Source organism: Dermochelys coriacea, chromosome 14, assembly GCF_009764565.3.
Source record: "Dermochelys coriacea isolate rDerCor1 chromosome 14, rDerCor1.pri.v4, whole genome shotgun sequence".
In the NCBI taxonomy this organism is placed as follows: Eukaryota; Metazoa; Chordata; order Testudines; family Dermochelyidae; genus Dermochelys; species Dermochelys coriacea.
Genome location: NC_050081.1, coordinates 20043138 through 20063455, shown reverse-complemented (window position 1 = coordinate 20063455; position 20318 = coordinate 20043138). Strand labels below are relative to the sequence as shown.

At 44.6% G+C, this 20318-nt stretch overlaps 1 protein-coding gene across 6 annotated transcripts in view; it reads right to left on the bottom strand.

Annotated features, from left to right (window-relative positions):
• Positions 1-20318, bottom strand: part of TBCD (tubulin folding cofactor D) — a 292421-nt gene that overhangs the window by 80674 nt on the left and 191429 nt on the right. For all 6 annotated transcript variants that reach the window (XR_006275752.1, XM_038372287.2, XM_043497516.1 and 3 more), the window contains exons 27-30: positions 17118-17199; positions 11172-11290; positions 3743-3834; positions 795-935 (exon numbers count right to left, since the gene is read on the bottom strand). Coding sequence is in view for 5 of the 6 variants with exons in the window: in XM_038372287.2 (XP_038228215.1) it covers positions 795-935; positions 3743-3834; positions 11172-11290; positions 17118-17199 (434 nt within the window). In the remaining variant the exon portion in view is untranslated. The remainder of the gene's footprint in view (positions 1-794; positions 936-3742; positions 3835-11171; positions 11291-17117; positions 17200-20318) is intronic.

Here is a 20318-nt window from a genome sequence, read left to right as displayed (position 1 = left end):
TTCTCTTTTCACTAATGTAAATATATGTACTGAACAATTTCTCACCATGTTGTTACTCTGTACATATGATTTGATGACTAAAGCACACAATCAACACAAAACATTGGTTAGTATACATTTAAAGTTATTATTTTTAGACACAAAAGCTGAAGCCACTGAAACCCTGAAGTCAGTATAGCCAAAAAAAACTACTATGCCTTTAAGAAATATACTATTTAATTTTTTTTAAAATGGGTGTTTTAAACTCAATAAGGAACTAGGAGCACCTAACAAATTATACAATACCTCCCTCTCCTGGCCAGTGGGCCACATATGAAGCTGTGATAGGAAGAGTTCCTGTTCGGCTACTCTTTTAGTCAGAGGCATGATTAAGAGTATATATGATATTTTAAAGTAACTATAAGCATAAAATGAACACTGGATAGATGTCATGAATTTATTTGTTCTTGCATCCGAGTAAAACACCCTCGTAAGTGATTCTCATTTACCTTGATGCTTTATTTCATCACCTGGAAACAGAGGACAGTATAAAGAGAAGGACCCAGTGTGGGTTAGTTTTTTTCTGAGGCAAAGGAGAAATAATTACAGCCCTCATTTTCTACACAATATTTATTTCTAGCCTTACTTGAATCTCCATGCGTCTAGCTACATCCAATTTTTCCCTTCGTAGCTTTTGGAAAACCACTGAGTCTGAATGACTTCTAATTACAGACTTACAGTAGACCACATCAGTGGTAACAAGTACCAATAGAAAGAAATTTCATTTCTATGTCTCAAAATGTGAGATGCCTTACCATGCTCCAACATCTCCTCGGCTGTCTGTGGTATAGTCACTCATACCATTAAGTAACATCATATAGATCTGAACAACATTATCTTTGCAGACAAATTCATCCTGTGGTCCTTCTCTCTTCACACCAACTGTCAGACAAACTCTGTAACAGAGAAATACAGAAGAAATTCTAAAGAAAGGACAAAATCATGCCAGGCTTTGTTTTGTTCACACTCTTTTTCAAAAGGGTTCCAGAGATGATCCCGGCAATTACAGGCCTGTAAGCCTGACTTCAGTACCGGGCAAACTGGTTGAAACTATAATAAAGAACAATATTGTCAGACATAGATTAACATAATTTGTAGAGGAAGAGTCAACATGGTTTTAGTAAAGGGATATCATGCCTCACCAATCTACTAGAATTCTTTGAGGGGGTTAACAAGCATGTGGACCAAGGATATCCAGTGGATATAGTGTATTTAGATTTTCAGAAAGCCTTTGACAAAGTCCCTTACCAAAGGCTCTTACGCAAAGTAAGCTGCCATGGGATAAAAGGGAAGGTGCTCTCATGTATTGGTAACTGGTTAAAAGACAGGAAACAAAGGGTAAATGGTCAGTTTTCAGAATGGAAAGAGGTAAATAGTGATGTCCCCCAGGGGTCTGTTCTGGGACCAGTCCTATTCAACATATTCATAAATGATCTAGAAAAAGGGGTAAATAGGGGTAAAGTTGGTGGCAAAATTTGTAGATGATACAAAATTACTAAAGATAGTTAAGACCCAGGCAGACCGTGAAGAGCTACAAAAGGATCTCTCAAAACTGGGTGACTGGGCAACAAAATGGCAGATGAAATTTAATGTTGATAAATGCAAAGTAATGCACACTGGAAAGCATAATCCTAACTATACATATAAAATGATAGGGGTCTAAATTAGCTGTTACCACTCAAGAAAGAGATCTTTGAGTCATTGTGGATTGTTCACTGAAAACATCCACTCAATGTGCAGCGGCAGTCAAAAAAGCAAACAGAATGCTGGGAATAATTAAGAAAGGGACAGATAATAGGACAGAAAATATGTTGCCTTTGTATAAATCCATGGTATGCCCACTTCTTGAATACTGTGTGCAGATGTGGTCCCCCCATCTCAAAAAATATATATTGGAATTGGAAAAGTTTCAGAAAACGGCAACAAAAATTATTAGGGGTATGGAATGGCTTCCGTATGAGGAGAGATTAATAAGACTGGGACTTTTCAGCTTGGAAAAGATACAGCTAAGGGGATATATGATTGAGATCTATAAAATGACGACCAGTGTAGAGAAAGTAGATAAGGAAGTGTTGTTTACTACTTCTCATAACACAAAAACTAGGGGTCACCAAATGAAATGAATAGGCTGCAGGTTTAAAACAAATAAAAGGAAGTATTTTTTCACACAATGCGCTATCAACCCATGGAACTCCTTGCCAGAGGATGTTGTGAAGGCCAAGACCATAACAGGGTTCAAAAAAGAACTAGATAAATTCATGGAGGACAGATCCATCAATGGCCAGGATGGGCAGGAATGGTGTCACTAGCCTCTGTTTGCCAGAAGCTGAGAATGAGCCACAGGGGATGGATCACTTGATGATTACCTGTTCTGTGCATTCTCTCTGGGGCACTTGGCACTGGCCACTGTCGGAAGACAGGATACTGAGCTAGATGGACCTTTGGTCTGACCCAGTAGGGCCATTCTTATGTTCTAGTATTTTGGGCATACAAACTTCCTTGCCATATACATTCAGAAAATGTCTAAAATACCTATCACAGAAGGACAAAGACAGCATCAAGCATGATACTCTGTGTGTGGTTGTTGCATTCTGATTTTATAATCTCTGATTCAACACTGAAATAGTTACATAAACAATATATTTGGAAGACTTAAAGTGACATGGTAGGTCTAAAACTAAGGGCTTGTCCACACATACAGTGCTGCAGTGGTGCAACTGTGCTGATGTAATGCTTTAGTGAAGATGCTACTACACCAATGGGAAAGATTCTTCAGTTGGTATACTTAATCCACCACCGTAAGAGGCTGTAGCTACGTCAGTGGGAGAGCTTCTCCCATCGACATACTGTTGTCTACACTGGGGGTTAGGTTGGTATAACTGCAGCTCTGAGGGGCATGGATTTTTAACACCCCTGAGTGACAGTTATACTGATGTAAATTTGTAGTGTAGACCTCGACTAAAACATTGTTTTTATTTGTAGGATAAATGCAAAAAGAAGCAGGATTATTTTACTTATCATCCTATTCACTATAATGGACCAAACAGGTAGAGCAGAGGACCAATGTGATGTCTGTACACATGATCACAAAGAAATCCCTGGCCATGCAATAGATATTAATAGCTAACTTGGTTTTTATATGCATTGCACTCCTATTTTACACTGAGGAAAGATGTAATAGAGTTATCTGAATTGTGTATGTGAATGATACTTTTAAAACTGGTAACATTTTGGACTCATCAACCTTGAAAATATCCCTTGAAAGAAAGAAAATGCAGGATATTTGTATTATTTGGGGCTTTGTATGTTATTGAAAGTAAAATGAAGAAACTCAAATTCATTCCAGTTTCTAGTAGCCCAGGTTCGTACCACTGAGCTCACTAACTTCCAGTTCATGAGAAGAGAGAGCTTCCCAACATGCAACAGACGTGCACTGGGCTGATTAAGAAACTATGCTGACAACCTCCAAAAGTAGTTCCACACGCTGCTTCTCAGTCTGAAGAATAGGATGACATGTGGCATCAAGGATGGATTTCAGCGAGACAGATAGTGGGGATCCATATGATAGCATCGAGAATGTATAACCACCCCTCTGGGAGTAAATTTAACCCATAACCAGGTTAGAATAAAAAACGACCTGAACACTGAAAATCTTACATGGAGTGATTTAAAGTCAGATAAAAATAAAGCTGACAACACATACTTTGCAGTTGCTTTCAGGCCATCTCTTCTTGATTCTGCAAAGCTCACATCTTTGTGGGAAATGCAGATAACTTTCTTCAAACCTTCTAAAACCTGAAAAAAGACAAATACATACTTACGATATGCTCACGATGGACACTAGATTTAAAAAAGCTGGAGAATGAAGTTAACCATATGACACGTGCTGCACAAGCAGTAGGCAGTGCAAGCTTCTACATGTTGCCTCCTCAATGCACTTTACCTCCCACATGGACAGACAACTTCTTTATCTTTTGCCCAAACCCCTTCATTTCCATTTTTTTAAAAATATTTCCAGGAATTTATCAGTGTTTATTACAAAAATTAAAATTTGCATGAAAATCAGTGCAAAAGATTAGCTTCAGTTTTCCAGGTAAATATTGGAGTTAATATTGTGGGATGGTAGGATGGGGGGGAATAAAGCAACAAGTAGAGAAAAGTAAGGGTTTGTGAAACTGTTATCTCTAATCCCCATTACAAAATAAAGTGTGTCTTTTTAAAACCATTTACTGTTGGTGACAAGAACAGAACCCCTATCCCCAAGTCACCATCTAGCCTGTCACAGAGCTGGGATGCAGGAGTGGGAGCCAGGAAAGAGCAAGGGAAAATGGGGCAGAGGGGAGAGGAAGAGCAGGAGGTTGGGAACCGTGACTGGGAGGGGGACAAATGAACAGGAAATAATCCTGCCACTGACACCCAGCATTGCTCCCGCAGATCCCAGTCACGCTGACACACAGACCCACCAGCAACGGGGGGTCATCGCTGCTCCTCAGCTCCATTCCCCAGGGTTGCAGGGGGATTAGTGCCCAGTTCCCAGCCCTGGGGCAAAAGAGCCAAGGATAGGAGGGAGCACTCTCCGGAAGGGGAAATTGACAAGGCTCTGTACCCTGGGGCTCCTCTATGGGTGATTACACGTCCCCGGGATTGAGCTGAAGAAGAAGCTACTCACAAGGGCTATTCACAGAGGCCAGTACTGACGGAGTGCAGCAGATAGGGAGGGGAAGGGTACAGCGGGCTGAGGATGGGGTGTACTCAGTATTCACTAGGACCTATGGTCGGGGGTAAGGGATGCCCAGTATTCACTAGTAGTAGTTGAAGAAGCCTTCCACTTCCTGAAGGCCTGTCACTGCAGCAGTCAGATAGTCTTGGCTGCCAGGACCCAGCTCCCTGTCCATCTCTCTCCCCCCACTGCAGAACAGCAGCCATCAACCAGTAGCTACCCTACTCTGCACAGGTGGACTGTGCCATTCAGTGGGAACTCTGCAAGGGGGGATCAAGCCACCATCTCTCCTTCCGGAGGAATGGAGTCCAGGGAGTTCCAACACATCCAACATTCGGGGGGGGGGGAGGAGACAGGAAATTGATAAAACCGAAAAGACAGTTCCTTTTCCATAACTGGTGTTCTTAAAGATGTGTTGCTCATGTCCATTCCATATCAGGTGTGTGCGCACTGATACTGGAAGTTTTTCCCTCAGCAGTATCCATAGGGGACCGGCTCTAGCGCCCTGTGGAGTGGCGCTTGCATGACACGGTGTAAGGAGTGCCGCTGGCTCCCACCGACTCTCAATTCCTTCTTGCTGGAAACTCCAACAGTGGGGAAGGAGGGCGGGTTATGGAATGGACATGAACGACACATCTCGAAGAACACCAGTTACGGAAAAAGTAACTAACTGTCTTTTCTTCTTTGAGTGCTTGCTCATATCCATGCAATATTAGGCGACTCCAAAACAGTACCCCTGGAGTTGGATAGGAGTTCATGGACGTGTAGATTACAACACAGCTCTGCCGAACCCAGCATCATCTCTGGCCTGCTGAGTGATGGCATAATGTGCGATAAACATGCAAACAGAGGACCATGTTGCAGCTCTACAGATGTCCTGGATAGGAATGTTCACCAGAAAGGCCACCAAAGACGCTTGTGCTCTCATCAAGAGGGCTCTGACAATCAGCAGCGGCAGAACCCCCGCCAGGTGGTAACAGGTCCTTATGCACGAGGTAATCCAATTAGAAATCCTTTGAGAGGACACCGGGTGACCTTTCATCTTATCCACTGTAGCGATGAAGAGTTGAGTCGATTTTTGGAAAGGCTTGGTACATTCTAAGTACAAAGCCAAGGCCCTCCAGACGTCCAGGGCATGCAGATGCCTCTCCTCACTGGTCTTGTGCAATTTGGGACAGAACACCAGAAGGAAGATGTCCTGGTTCATATGAACGGTGGAGACCACCTTTGGCAGGAAGGCCGGGTGGGGCTGCAACTGAACCTTATCTTTGTAGAAGACTCTGTACAGAGGTTCTGAGGTCAAGGCTTTAATTTCAGAGACCCGTCTTGCCAACGTCACCTCCCATGACAGGTGGGAAAGGAAGTAGGAACCCAGCAGCTCAAAGGGCGGGTCAGTGAGCCTAGAGAGAATCAAGTTAAGATCCCACTGCAGGACAGAGGTCTGTACCTACGGAAAGAGTCTCTCGAGCCCTCTCAAGAATCTGACCGTCATGTCATGAGAAAACGCTGTGTGTTCATGGTCTGTGGATGCACTCTAATGGAAGTCTGTGCCAGGCCCTGGCTCCTCAAAGGGAGCAGATAGTCCAGGACAGCCTCTATGGAAGAGCATGAGGGAGAGATACCATGCTCAGACGCCCAGCGGGAAAACCTCATCCACTTGGCCAGTAAGTCAGTTTAGTTGAGGGCTTCCCACTCCTCAGGAGGACCTGTTGGACTACCCCCTAACAGGTCCATTCTTCTGGGTTCAGCCACACGGCATCCACGCCGAGAGGTGGAAGGACTCGATGTTCAGGTGTGGAAGCCAGCTGTCGTCCTGTGATAGCAGGTTCAGGCAGTTGTGCAGGTGCCAGGGAGGGGCCGCTGACAAGCTCATGAGCATGCTGAAGCAATGTTGACCAGGCCATGCCAGGGCGATCACGACAACCTGCGCTTTGTCTCTCCATCTTTGTCAGGACCCTGATGAGTGGAATCGGAGGGAACACGTACATCAGGCGCCCTGACCACAACAGGAGGAAATCATCGGAGAGGGAGCCTCTGCTCAGACCTTGCCGAGAGCAAAACCAGCAGCATTTCCTGTTCTGCCTGGTAGCAAACAGGTCCACTTGGGGAGTTCCCCAACTTTGGAAGATCATGCAGGCTACCTCTGAATGGAGTGACTACACGTGGTGAGAGGAGAAATTCCCGTTGAGCTGGTTCACCAGCGTACTCTCGACACCGAGAAGGTGACAAGCTTCCAGATAGATCTCATGGCTGATGCAAAAGTCTTATAGATGGAGCATCTCTTGACAGAGAGTCAACAAGCGCGCTCCCCCTTGCCTGTTGATGTAGAACATCGAGGCTGTATCAGGACTCGTACCACCTTGCCCGACAGGTGGGGCAGGAAGACTCTGCACGCCAGATGGACTGCTGGACTACTCGGAGCTCTTTGACGTTTATGTGCAACTTTGCCTTCTCCAGGGACCACATCACCTGTGTCGGGAGGTCGTTGATATGCACACCCAGCTGAGATTCGAGGTGCCGACACCAACTCGATTAAGTGAGGAGGGTTGTCGAACCAAACCTCTCCCAGAATTGTCCTGCGGTCAATTGTCCTGTCAGCACTGCCGCGAAATAAGTATCGCCTGGGGAATGGTAACGATCTTTTCCAAGGGGTCTCTGGACTGGGAATAGACTGTCCCCAGCCATTATCGCAGGGGCCACATTCAGAGCCTGGCATGGCGGACCACGCAAGTGCACGCTGCCATGTGACCCTGGAGGCAGACAGACAGACCCTGGCTGTAATCAGAAGATACACTGAGACTTCCACGATGAGGTTCAATGTGTGGAACCTTTCCAGCGGCAGGAATGCCCTGGCGCAGGTCGAGTCAATGACCGCTCCGATGAACTCTATCCTCTGCACTGGCACGAATGTCAACTTTTTGTTGTTTACCGGTAGGCCCAGAAAGCAGCACATGGCCTGAAACACTGCGACATCCCTTTGGACTGGAGACCTGGAGCTGCCCTTGACAAGCCAGTCGTTGAGGTATGGGTAGATCTGAATACCCCAGCACCTGAGGTAAGCCGCCGCCGCCACCACCAACATGCACTTGGTAACACTCTCAGTGCTGTCGCCAGGCCAAACAGAAGGATTGCAAACTGGTAGTGGTGGGGCCCCACTGTAAAGTGTCTGTGTCCTTGAAAGATCGCTATGTGGAAGTATGCATCCTTCAAGTCGAGGGAGGCATACCAATCTCCCGGATCCAGGGAAGGGATAATAGAAGCCAGGGAAACCATGCAGAGATTTAACTTCTTTAGGTACTTGTTGAGGTCTATGGTCCACAATGGGCTGTAGACTGCCCTTAACCTTTTGGATTAACAAGCATTGGGAATAGAACCCCTTGTTCCTGTACTCAAGAGGAACTTCTTCCACCACACCCAGCTGTAGTAACCCCTTTGTCTCCTGCACGAGGAGACTCTCATGAGAGGGGTCCCTGAAACAGGGATAGGGAAGGCAAGTGGGAAAGGGGGGTAGAAAAGAATTGGAGGGTATAAACCCATTCCACTGTGCTGAGGACCCAGCGGTCCGAGGTTATAGCCATCCAGGCAGGGAGGAAGAGGAGAAGGTGGTTAGACAACACAGGGAAGGATGGATCCAGGGAATAGTCTGGTAGGTCTCCCTCCGTCGCACCCTCAAAATGACTGTTTGGCCCCCTGCTTATTATGGGTTGACCCCAACGGGGCAGAGGATGGAGGCAAGTGGCTTAGCGGCACTTGTAGCCCCTGGCTTGTTTATGGGGCTGGTCCTGCCAAGGCTGACTCCCCTGGCCCTGCGGCTGCTGCGGTTTGAACTGCTTATACACAGGGACTGGGACGTAGACACCCAGGGTTTTTAGGGTGCTGTGGGAATCCTTGAGGCCATGCAATTTGCTGTGTTTGTTCCACAAATAGGGCCTGCCTGTCGAAGGGCAGGTCCTGCATTGACTGCTGAGCCTCGGTGGACAACCCAGAGGGGAGCAGCCAAGAGGCTCACCAGATCGAGATAGCAGAAGCCACGGTGCAGGCAGCAGCGTCTGACGCCACCTGGAGGGCCGCCTTGGCTGTGGTTGTGTCCTCATCAAGGGTCGCTCACAACTCCTTCTTGGAAGCCTCGGGGAATGACCTTTCGAACTTGGCCATGGCTTTCCATATATTGATGTCTTATCAGCTAAGGAGGGCTTGGTGGTTGACCACTCTCAGCTGAAAGCTGGAAGACAAATAAGCCTTACATCCGCAGAGATCCAGCCTCCTGGAGTCTTTATTTTTGGGGTTGGCCCCGGGTTGTCCCTGCCTCTCCTTGTGGTTACCTGCCTTGACCACAAGGGAATTGGGGGCTGGGTGGGAGTATAAGTACTTGTGCCCTTTGGTTGGCATGAAGTACTTGCATTCGGCCCTTTTAGAGATAGGGGCCAGGGAAGAGGAAGTCTGCCACAGGGCATTAGTGATCTTAGAAACCCCTTCATGAAGGGATAGAGCCACCCTGGCAGGAGCCAAGTAGCAGAGGACATCAAACAGAGTCCGAGGGCTCTTCCAATTCCTCTGCCTGAAGCCCCAGGTTAGAAGCGACCCTCTTCAAAAGTTCCTGGTGTGCCTTGGCATCATCCTGAAGAACTGGGTGAGGGGGACCTGTGATGTCCTTGTCGTTGCCAGACCAGGCTAAAGTGGTGCTGCGGGAACCTCCACGTCCATTGATGGTCCAGCAGCTTGCTCCCCTAGGTCCTCCAGGACCTGCGGGGTCTTACCCCACGAAGTTTCCAGCACCGGAGGGGGACGGGATACTGAGGCCGCTGGCCTCTCCGAGTCTCCCAACACCAATCGGCCAACCTAAGAAAGCTGCGTGAACCCCCAAGTGTTCCACAGGTACCATGGCACCAGCCACTGCACTTGGGGCCATGGGACAGGTTTCAGTGCTGATGATGTAATCGGCACCATCAGTACTGGGGCTTGTCCCGCAGTCAGGGAACCTCGCTCTGAGCTGGAGCTACCAGGAGTGCGGTCGATCCAGGGCAACCAGGATCAGGCTGAGCAGTGGCTCTTGTCTGACTGGTCCCAGCTGCTGCGTCCCGAACCTGACCTGTCCAAGCGAGACTGTCTTGCTCAGGCTCTCGGGGACTGACAGCATTCAGCAGATCTGTGTCAGATACCCGGCGATCCGTGCCTCGCGCTACTCGACCGGTACCGGGATGTTGAACGGGACCAGGGGCTACCAAGAGCCGATTGCCGGGAGGATCATCCTGAGTAGGGTGATGATCTTTTTGGAGACGGACAATGACAGCCCAGCGATCGGTGGTTTCTGGTGCCCGATCACTCCTGGGATCAATACCGGGCCCTCACAGTCTTTTTTGGCTTCTTCCCCAGAGCCATGGAGGGAGATCAGTGCCAGCACATGGCCAGCACCGGGGGAGCACTGCACACAGAGGCGACAGTGCTCGAAGCAGAGTTGGACCACTGCTCCAGTGCCAGAGTGAGTTCCGACTCCATTAGGAGCGCTCTTAGACGGATATCACGCTCCTTCTTTGTCCTAGGTTTGAAGGACTTGCAGATACGGCATTTGTCACTTAGGTGCCTTTCGTCTAAGCACCTTAGGCAGTTGGTATGGGGATTGCTGACGGGCATAAGCTGTTTGCAGCGATCACAGGGCTTAAAGCCTGGGGACTGGGGCATGCCCTGATCCCCAGCTGGGTCCCGTTCGGGACTAACGGAGAGTTTGAGAACTAGTACTAAGGGTAACTAAGAAAAATACTAACTACATGTAACTGTTTTACAGGATTTCAAAGGTCGCAAGAACAGAAAGGGATCAATGCTAGCTGAAGCAGCAGATGTTCCTGCACCGTCCCTGGCAGTAAAAAGAAAGAAGGAACTGAGGGTGGGTGGAGCTGGCAGCACCCCTTATACCACACCATGCGGGTGTCATGCCAGAGCCAGTCCCCTACAGATATTGCTGAGGGAAAAACTTCCGGCTCCAGTGCATGTGGTGAGCACACACCCTTAATATGGAATGGACAGGAGCAAGCACTTGAAAAACAATGGCTTTTTTTTTTTAAGCCAGGAATTTTGCATGGACAATTGTTAAAAAAAAATGAAAACAAAGGGCTTTACAAAGACATAGCTCATTCTCCATGTCCAGTCAGTCTTTGGCTTCTACACTAAGAATGTGGAGAAAGGTCTCGATTTTAATTATCTGAATATATGTTAAGCCAAAGTCATTACGATTGACTGGGTTACTGTATTATAAACTAACCCCTCCACATCAACACCCATGGCAATGATCTTATATCATTTATTTGATTAAGCACTCAGACTTCATTCAAACTATTTCCTGAATCAGTTAAAACTTGTACCCCCCCCCCCACTTCTTTTCTTTTCTTTTTGTGGTAAGGGCCACACTTTATCTCACCTGCTGGAGCTTGCCTTTTAACAGAAATCTTGGAAGGGCCCCCAGGGCTAGCGAAAACCCACAACGAATCATTTCCTCTGTGTTCTGAAGTTCTGAAATATATTGCTGCAACAGTTCACCTAGAAAAATACAATTGCAAAGTGGAATCCAGCTACTGCATCATTACATTAACTAGCCTACCAGTAGAAGAACAGGGAGGCTAGATGAAGATTCTCTTCAATTCAATAACCCTAAAATGGAAGATACTTTTTCTGAGAACACAGAATATTGATTTAACAAAAATTTTAAGAGTTGTCAGTTATAGTTCTCTGAATACTATTCATGTAACAAAGTCAGTTTAGACGGATTTTTAACCCTGCTCTTTCCAAAGAGTGACACAGGTTAAGTTCATGTAATTTTAACGTTTCTGCATGTTTTGCTTTTTTAACCAAAACCAAGGGCTTAAAGAGAACTTATAATAAAGCAGGACACTCAATGTAGGCACATAGGGACACACTCTCTTATACCCCACACAACTTCAGTATCACAGATTCCAAGACCAGAAAGGACCACAGTGATCATCCAATCTGACTTCCTGTACAACAGGGGTCTCAAACATGAGGCCCATGGGGTTATTTTCTGCGGCCTGCCAGCTCCCCACAGGCCCCCCAGCATTTGCCAAGAGCAGCTCCAGCCCGGCGCACACTGGGGGCAGGGCAGGCTCCCCGCCTGCCTTTCCTGCCCTGCCCCTGCACCGCTCCGGGAAGCGGCCAGGACCTTGGGGCGGGAGGCAGCACAGGGGTTTGTGTGTTGCCCTGGCTGTGCCTCCTGGTACCTCCCCCGAAGCTCCCATTGGCCACAGTTTCCCATTCCCAGCCAATGGGAGCTGCGGGGGAGCAGTGCCTGGAGGTATGGTCAGGGCAACACACAGACCCCTGTGCCCTGCCCGCCCCCTCCCCTGCAGGTTCCAGCCACTTCCCGGAGCGGCGTGGGGCAGGGCAGGCAGGCAGGGAGCCTGCCCTGCCCCCAGGGCGCGCTGGGCCGGACCCGTCCCCCGCAACCCTCCTGCAGCTGAACCCCCTGCAGCACCCCGCACCCCTCCTGCACCCCGACCCCCTGCCCTGAGCCTCCCTGCCGCACCCTGCAATCCTCCTGCATCCCCTGGGGGCAGGGAGGGGGTGGAGTTGTGGTGGGGATTTCAGGGAATAGGTTGGAATGGGGGCCGGGAAGGGGTGGGAAGAGGCAGGGCCTCATAGAACGGGTGGAGCGGGGGCAGGGCCGGGGAAGCAGGGGTCAATGATACGGCCTTCGGGCCAATGTACTAGTCCTCATGTGGCCCTCGAGGTCATTTGAGTTTGAGACCCCTGCTGTACAATATAGACCAAAGGACTTCTCTAAAATAATTCCTAGAACGTATCTTTTAGAAAAACATCTAATCTTGATTTACAAATTGCTAGTGATGGAGAATCCACCACAACCCTTGGTAAGTTGTTCCAATGCTTAATTACTCTTACTTTTAAAAAAGTACACCTAATTTCCAGTTTGAATTTATCCAGCTTCAACTTCCAGCTGCTGGATTGTATTATACCTTTCTCTGGTAGACTGAAGAGCACATTATCAAATATTTGTTTCCCATGTAGGTATTTATAGATTGTAATCAGGTCTCCCCTTAATCTTTTCTTTGTTAAGCTAAACAGATCAAGCTCCTTGAGCCTATCATTATAAGGCAAGTTTTCTAACCCTTTATTCATTTTCATGGCTCTTCTTTGAATCCTCTCCATGATTCTGCCACTGCTGCTCTGATCATGATAACTGTCTATCCACAAATCTTTAAAAATCCATAGGGCTTTCTTGAGGTACAGAGTACATTCAAGATGGAAATCCTCATCATACAGAACTCAGGATCTCTATATTGCAGTCTGTAGTGGCAGGGAAAATGGCCCTAACGATAGTAGAGGACTGAGAAGATGCATCCGCAAACTGAGCAAAGGAACTGGTTAGATTCTAGGAAAGGGAGAGAAAAAACTGATTTGGAGAAAAACAGGATCCAACCAGAGGGGGAAGTGACATGTAGTTGAAAATGAGGATATACTTAAAAAAAAAAAAGAGAGAGAGAGAAAGAGAGAGAGAGCGCGCGCAAGCACAAAGAAAATAGAGATAGGGAAGAGAAGTACGTGGAACCTTCCATCTCTGTATTTTTATTGCATGTTGTCCATGCATAAAGAATACAATGTACTGCACACAGCCTGTTGCCACAATAAACTGTATGTGTAGGAAATATATTTCTTACTGTAGACATGGACCAAATGAGATGTTCTTGACTGACCAAATTTCAGCTACTGTACCAAACTTCTTCTTAAACAAAGAGCAAAATATATGATGGAGTAAAACCTGTGTAATTTGTAACTATGCAGAACTAAAATACTTCTGACTGAGAGCTGCAATTTACATAATCTCTTTAAAAAAAGAGTTCTCTCTCAAAAATAAGTAGCTTTACTAGATAGGTACTTTCTTTTTAGAGTTTGCAAGAGACATAGAAATCAGAATAGCTATGAAGATCAAAACAGTGAAGTTGCTACCTGTCATCTAAGGGTTAAACGATTAGGCAATATTTGCCAGGGGAAGAAAGATAGTTTGCCATAAGACAATGCATTTAATCACAACTCATGACTCCATTCTGGTTTTTTTTTTTTTAAATCCCCATACAGTCAGCAGGTCTTAACTACTGTATCTCATCAGGAAACAGGAAACTAGCTACCTATTCAAGAGCTAACACATTTTCATATAGACATTTATTATTTTAAAACCTTCCTAACCACAGGCCCATAATAGAGAGCCCTGAGGCCATATGCAGATACCATGCTTGCGTAGGCACTCAGTGACAACATCTCAGATGATGGAGTTGCAGTAGCATTTCTATGATTGATGTTAATTTCAAACTGACAGTCTTAGTCAGAAAATTCAGAAGTGACAGAAAGCAAACCAGCAGCTATTTACTGATAACTGCTAAGCAGTAGTAATTACTCTACCTCCAGCAATGTGACATTACATGTCCCCTACTGAAGTGTGCTTGGTAAAATAGCACAGCCCGTGAAGTTTCTACAATTTTCATTAAACATGACCTGCAGCTACTGAGAGGAGATCAGAAGGGAAAAATTTCAAAAGTGAGCTGCAGGCATACAAGAGAAACAGAGTGAAAATAAAAACACAGACAAAAGAAAATAGATACAGCAGATGAGAAGTGAGAGTGCAAAAGAAAGAAAGTAGAAAATGAAGAGAAATAAAAAAAGTGATAGTAACATTGCAGGCTAATTGGGACTTTCTTGCTGTTAAAAAATTCAGATTCTGATCCACTAAAGTTTATGGTATTATTTAGCTACCATGCAGTCATGTAACACTGGTGCAATATTACCAAAATCCCATTTGCTTAACCCCTCCACTGCTGCTTGGACCTGCCCTAATAGGAATATCTATTATCATGGTACCTATGTTGCTCAGTGGAGTATGATATAGTCTCTGCCCACATAACTTTTTCAGGAACTCTAGGGAAGTTCCTAGAAATAGATTATAGACATATAGTATGTACATGTTATGGTAGTACAGAGAAAATGATAATTTCCACAGAAATATACAAAACTAGGCATACCGATATTTATTTTTAAAAATTGTTTACATTCTTGGTGCAATTTTTATCACCATGTGTATGGATGTACAGAAAACCTTGGTAGATTATAGGTATTCCGATGCAGCTGCACCGATGCAAGATCTCCCAGGTAGCCACTCTATGCCAACGGGAGAGAGCTCTCCTGTCAGCATAATTAGACCATAACGAGCAGCAGTAGCTATGTCAGCAGGAGAGTTATACTGATAAAAGTGTTAGCGTAGACATAGCCGCTGTAGGAACACCTCTTCCCCGAATGACGTTACCTACATCTGTGGAAGCAGTCTTCTGTTGACTAAACCCCAGTGTAGATGCAGCTATGTCGGCCTATGTTGGTTAGGGTGTGTTTTTTTCACATCCCTGACCAATGCAACTAAGTCAATATAACTTTTCAGGGTAGACGAGGCTTAAGTCATCTGCTGCCCTCTTACTTTACCATGTCCACTCTCCTTTCTGATTTTGACACCTTCCTATCTTCTTCTCCACACAGTCTCCTACCCTATCTACCAAGACTTCAACAACAACATTTATGTCCAGTCTGACCTATTAGCTCTCCTTGTATGGAGGGACCATTAGGGGAGGCTGTGCCTCCCCAAACAGCCAGGCATGGCCTGGCCCCTGGCCCCCGCCCCCTATCCAACCCCCTCTGCTTCTCGGCCCCTGAGACTCCTGCCCCATCCACCCCTGCCTGTCCGCCACTGGACCTCCTGCCCCTGACTGCCCCCACACCGCCCCATCCAATCCCTCCTCTCATTCCTGACTGCCCCCCTGCACCATCCAACCCCCCCCGTTCCCCATCCTCTGACCGCCCCGACCACCACCCCGAACTCCCCTGCCCTCTATCCAAACCCCTCTGCTCTCTGCCCCCTTACCATGCTGCCTGGAGCACCGGTGGCTGGTGGCACTACAGAGCACCAGGACAGACAGCCGTGCCACCCGGCTGGAGCCAGCCACGCCACCAAACAGAGCAGAGAGCACAAGGTCAGGCTGTGGCTCTGCACCTGTGCTGCCCAGCAAGAGCTCGCAGCCTCGCTGCCCAGAGCATTGTGCCAACAGCACAGTGAACTGAGGCTGTGGGGGAGGGGGAACAGCAGGGGAGGGGTCAGGGGCTGGGCAGGAGTGTCCCACGGGCTGGATGTGGCCCGCAGGCTGTAGTTTGCCCACCTCTGATCTAGTCCAACAGCCTGTCTTTGATGATGGTCAACACCAGATGCTTCAGAGGATGGTGCAAAAAACCGCACATTAGGCAAGTATGGGATACTTTGCCCCCCAATGAATGTCTCACCCAAACCCTTAATAATAAGTGATTGGTTTAAACCCTAAAAGCATGAGGTTTTATATTAAACAAATTAAGTATTAACTATAACAACTCTGGTTAACCTTGTTAAACTTGCAAATCGCCATTCCGTCTTCGAATCTTGCTACATTTTTGGCCTCAACATCTTGTGGAAATATGAGTTCCAAAAAGACTAATTAAATATTATGTGAAAAAGTATTTCTTTTTATTAGTTTTGAATTTGCCACCTATCAGTTTCACAGAATGTTCCCTTATTCTTGTGGTCTGCAACAGAGAGAACAAACGCTATTTGCCTTTTCTATTCCAGTCATCATTTTGTACATTTATGTTCCCCTATATTCACCTCCTTTCTAAAATAAAGATTTCCACTCTTTTCAATCTCTCTTCTTGTGAGAGTTTTTCAAAACCCTTAATCACTTTCATTGCTCTTCTCTGAGCCCCTTTTTAAAGTCCCTTGAATCAAAAATAGTCACATTCCATCATTTCTTTTTAGAAAGATTATGACCAAAAAAAAAAAAAAAGATGTAAACTAGTCCTATGTATCTCTCCCTGAACTGTAAATTACTGGTATTTCTAAGCACCTTGGTTTGGTTATTAAAGGTAAAATGTTCAAATTACATGGAATTAAATAGAAGAAAGGGTATTTTCAGGAGTGCACACAAATAATGAGCTTGTATACTGAGAGCAGCAATTCAAAAAGTAAATACCCAAGATATTATAAATAATATTGTCCTATACACATGCAATCTTTTTCTTTCATCCCTCCAAGGCATTTTTCCATATGGAACATAAGGATGGTGTATATTAATTATATAAATGTGTACACCCAATTAAATGTACTTTAACATGGTACAGAACTGGGCTAGGCCTTCAGAATTTGCTAATCCACTGTGATGCTTTTTAAGCAACCTATTTTGCCTCCTTTGAATCTCTTCTACCCGTATAACCAACATGAATAATTAAAAGACATTTGTTAATGAAAACATAGACAATACATATGCATCATTACCCTGAAGAGCTGGATTGGCTTCTCTCTGTTCATTGATGTAATATTCATTACACAATGCAGCAAGTGCAGAGACTGCAGCTTCCTGAAATAAAATTGTGAGCTTTAATAATAAAATGTCTACTCTAATATAACTGTGCCCAGAGATAGGATAATGAATAAGAAAATAGAACTGAATTCTTTATATTAATCCTACTTATAATTATTCTTTATACTATTCCCCTAAATTATTGAAATCAACTTCTTTTTTTATTTTGATTAAACCTCTTGTACATTATCCTCTGGAGTATCTTTAAACCAGTGTATCCTTACAATTGTCATGTTTTCTTAAGATGACATTATGAATCATACTGATTATATATATTCTATACTAATAGATTATACTGATTAAAATCTAAGAAATTACCAACTTCTGTGTACCATATTCTCAGTTCATTTTAGAGTTTTCCTGCTCTACTTAGAAGCGTACGGTACGGAAATCTTTCTCTAGTCTATAATCTACATTATTTCCAAATTCATATGTAACAACTGTATTTCCTCAAAAAATGTAAAATGAATTCAGAAACAACATTTAAGAAATGCTGAGGGGCATAAAAGATTTAAAATCATAGAAAATATAGCACAGCTTTTGTGTGACAATCCCTCAACATGGTTACATAATTTTAGCTTAGAATGGGGATGGGGAGCAGCACTGTACACATGGACTTCCGTATCTTTAGATGACTGATCTCTGCGATAGGTGCAGCAAACAATTCTATCACAAAAAGAAAAGCAGTACTTGTGGCACCTTAGAGACTAACAAATTTATTAGAGCATAAGCTTTCGTGAGCTACAGCTCACTTCATCGGATGCTGTAGCTCACGAAAGCTTATGCTCTAATAAATTTGCTAGTCTCTAAGGTGCCAAAAGTACTGCTTTTCTTTTTGCGAATACAGACTAACACGGCTGCTACTCTGAAACCTGTCAATTCTATCACAGACATTGCTTGAGAAATACATGGCAACTTTTCTCATAAAATTCACAGTAGAGGTACATTTTCAGCCAGTAAAACAGTGATGACCAATGTAGTAATAAAGTTGAGAGCATATAAAAAGAGAAGAAACATGTACTCTTCATTCCCTATTAATAATGATACTTTCATAATAATGTAGGTGTTCTCAACTGTGAATAATAAGGACTGGTAAAACGAGTTTTCTCTGTCATCTCGCAATTCTACCCCAAAAAGTATTTGAGAGATGAAGCAGATCAGGTAATATCTTTTAATTGGACTAACTTCTGTTGGTGGAAGGTACAAGCTTTCGAGCTTGAAAGCTTGTACCTTCAGGTCAAGAAGAGCTCTGTGTATCCTGAAAGCATGTACCTTCTACCAATAGAAGTTCGTCCAATAAAAGATATGACCTCACCTCCACTTTCTCAAGTATCCTAGACTCAAAACAGCTGTAACACTACAAACACCTCAAAAATATTCATCAGATTTTATCTCCATGCTGAGCCAGAGATTTTGAAGAAAGAATCTTATTTATTTTAATATTGCTGATTACTCTAAAACTCTGTGTTAGGCAGGTACCCGGAAACATGAAAAATTATCTTCTCACAACGTGGAGCCATATCTTAGCTTCACGTAAAATACCTGGATGTAAAAACCTTTGCTATTCACTGTTTATTTGCATGAAACTGCATTATGTAAGTAAAGTAAATATTCCCATGCCAGGAAAAAAGATTAACTTTCTGTCCTTGAAACATCTGTTTTTTTTTTAAATCAGGGGAAGGATTTTCACCCCATAGGCAACATCCAACTAAGGTTAGCTTTCAGAGTAGCAGCCGTGTTAGTCTGTATTCGCAAAAAGAAAAGGAGTACTTGTGGCACCTTAGAGACTAACAAATTTATTAGAGCATAAGCTTTCGTGAGCTACAGCTCACTTCATCGGATGCATTTGGTGGAAAAAACAGAGGAGAGATTTGTATACACACACACACACAGAGAACATGAAACAATGGGTTTATCATACACACTGTAAGGAGAGTGATCACTTAAGATAAGCCATCACCAACAGCAGGGGGGGGAAGGAGGAAAACCTTTCATGGTGACAAGCAGGTAGGCTAATTCCAGCAGTTAACAAGAATATCAGAATGCATCCGATGAAGTGAGCTGTAGCTCACGAAAGCTTATGCTCTAATAAATTTGTTAGTCTCTAAGGTGCCACAAGTACTCCTTTTCTTTTTGCGAATACAGACCAACACGGCTGCTACTCTGAAACCTAAGAATATCAGAGGAACAGTGGGGGGTGGGGTGGGAGGGAGAAATACCATGGGGAAATAGTTTTACTTTGTGTAATGACTCATCCATTCCCAGTCTCTATTCAAGCCTAAGTTAATTGTATCCAGTTTGCAAATTAATTCCAATTCAGCAGTCTCTCCTTGGAGTCTGTTTTTGAAGCTTTTTTGTTGAAGTATAGCCACTCTTAGGTCTGTGATCGAGTGACCAGAGAGATTGAAGTGTTCTCCAACTGGTTTTTGAATGTTATAATTCTTGACGTCTGATTTGTGTCCATTCATTCTTTTACGTAGAGACTGTCCAGTTTGGCCAATGTACATGGCAGAGGGGCATTGCTGGCACATGATGGCATATATCACATTGGTAGATGCGCAGGTAAGGTTAGCTTTAAAATCAAGAGTTTTGGTCCAAATTCTCTTTACTTAAATCTATGATCAATTGTCTATGAGCTCAGTGTCAATTTCCTACAATAAATCACCTGTCAAACTTCTTGGCTACATCTCTACAGTTTTCATGGGTAAATCAAGAACTCCAAAATTTATTATTTTAGATTCTCCTCCAATGATTTGGATACCTTCCTGCCTTCTCCTCCTCTCCTGAGTTTCTATGTATTTAAAAAACTGGGCCACCAGTACTCAGGCATTTTTGTAATTAAAAGGGGCTATAGAAGGGAATTTTCTTAAGCTTGTCTATTGTGAGAAAAGTAGTCATGTGAAAATGCTACCTTCTACTCAATGAAATTTGTGTGTTTTGAGTTATATTTGCTTGCTTTACTAACAAAATCTTTTTTTTAATTCAGGTTAGCACTATGGAGTCAACAAAACTATATTCCAGCAAGCTGGATACTATTCTGCTTTACACATCAGTAATATTGTCAGAATGATGTTAGAGGTAGAAGGAATAAAGCTGGATTTTTACACCTCTGAATC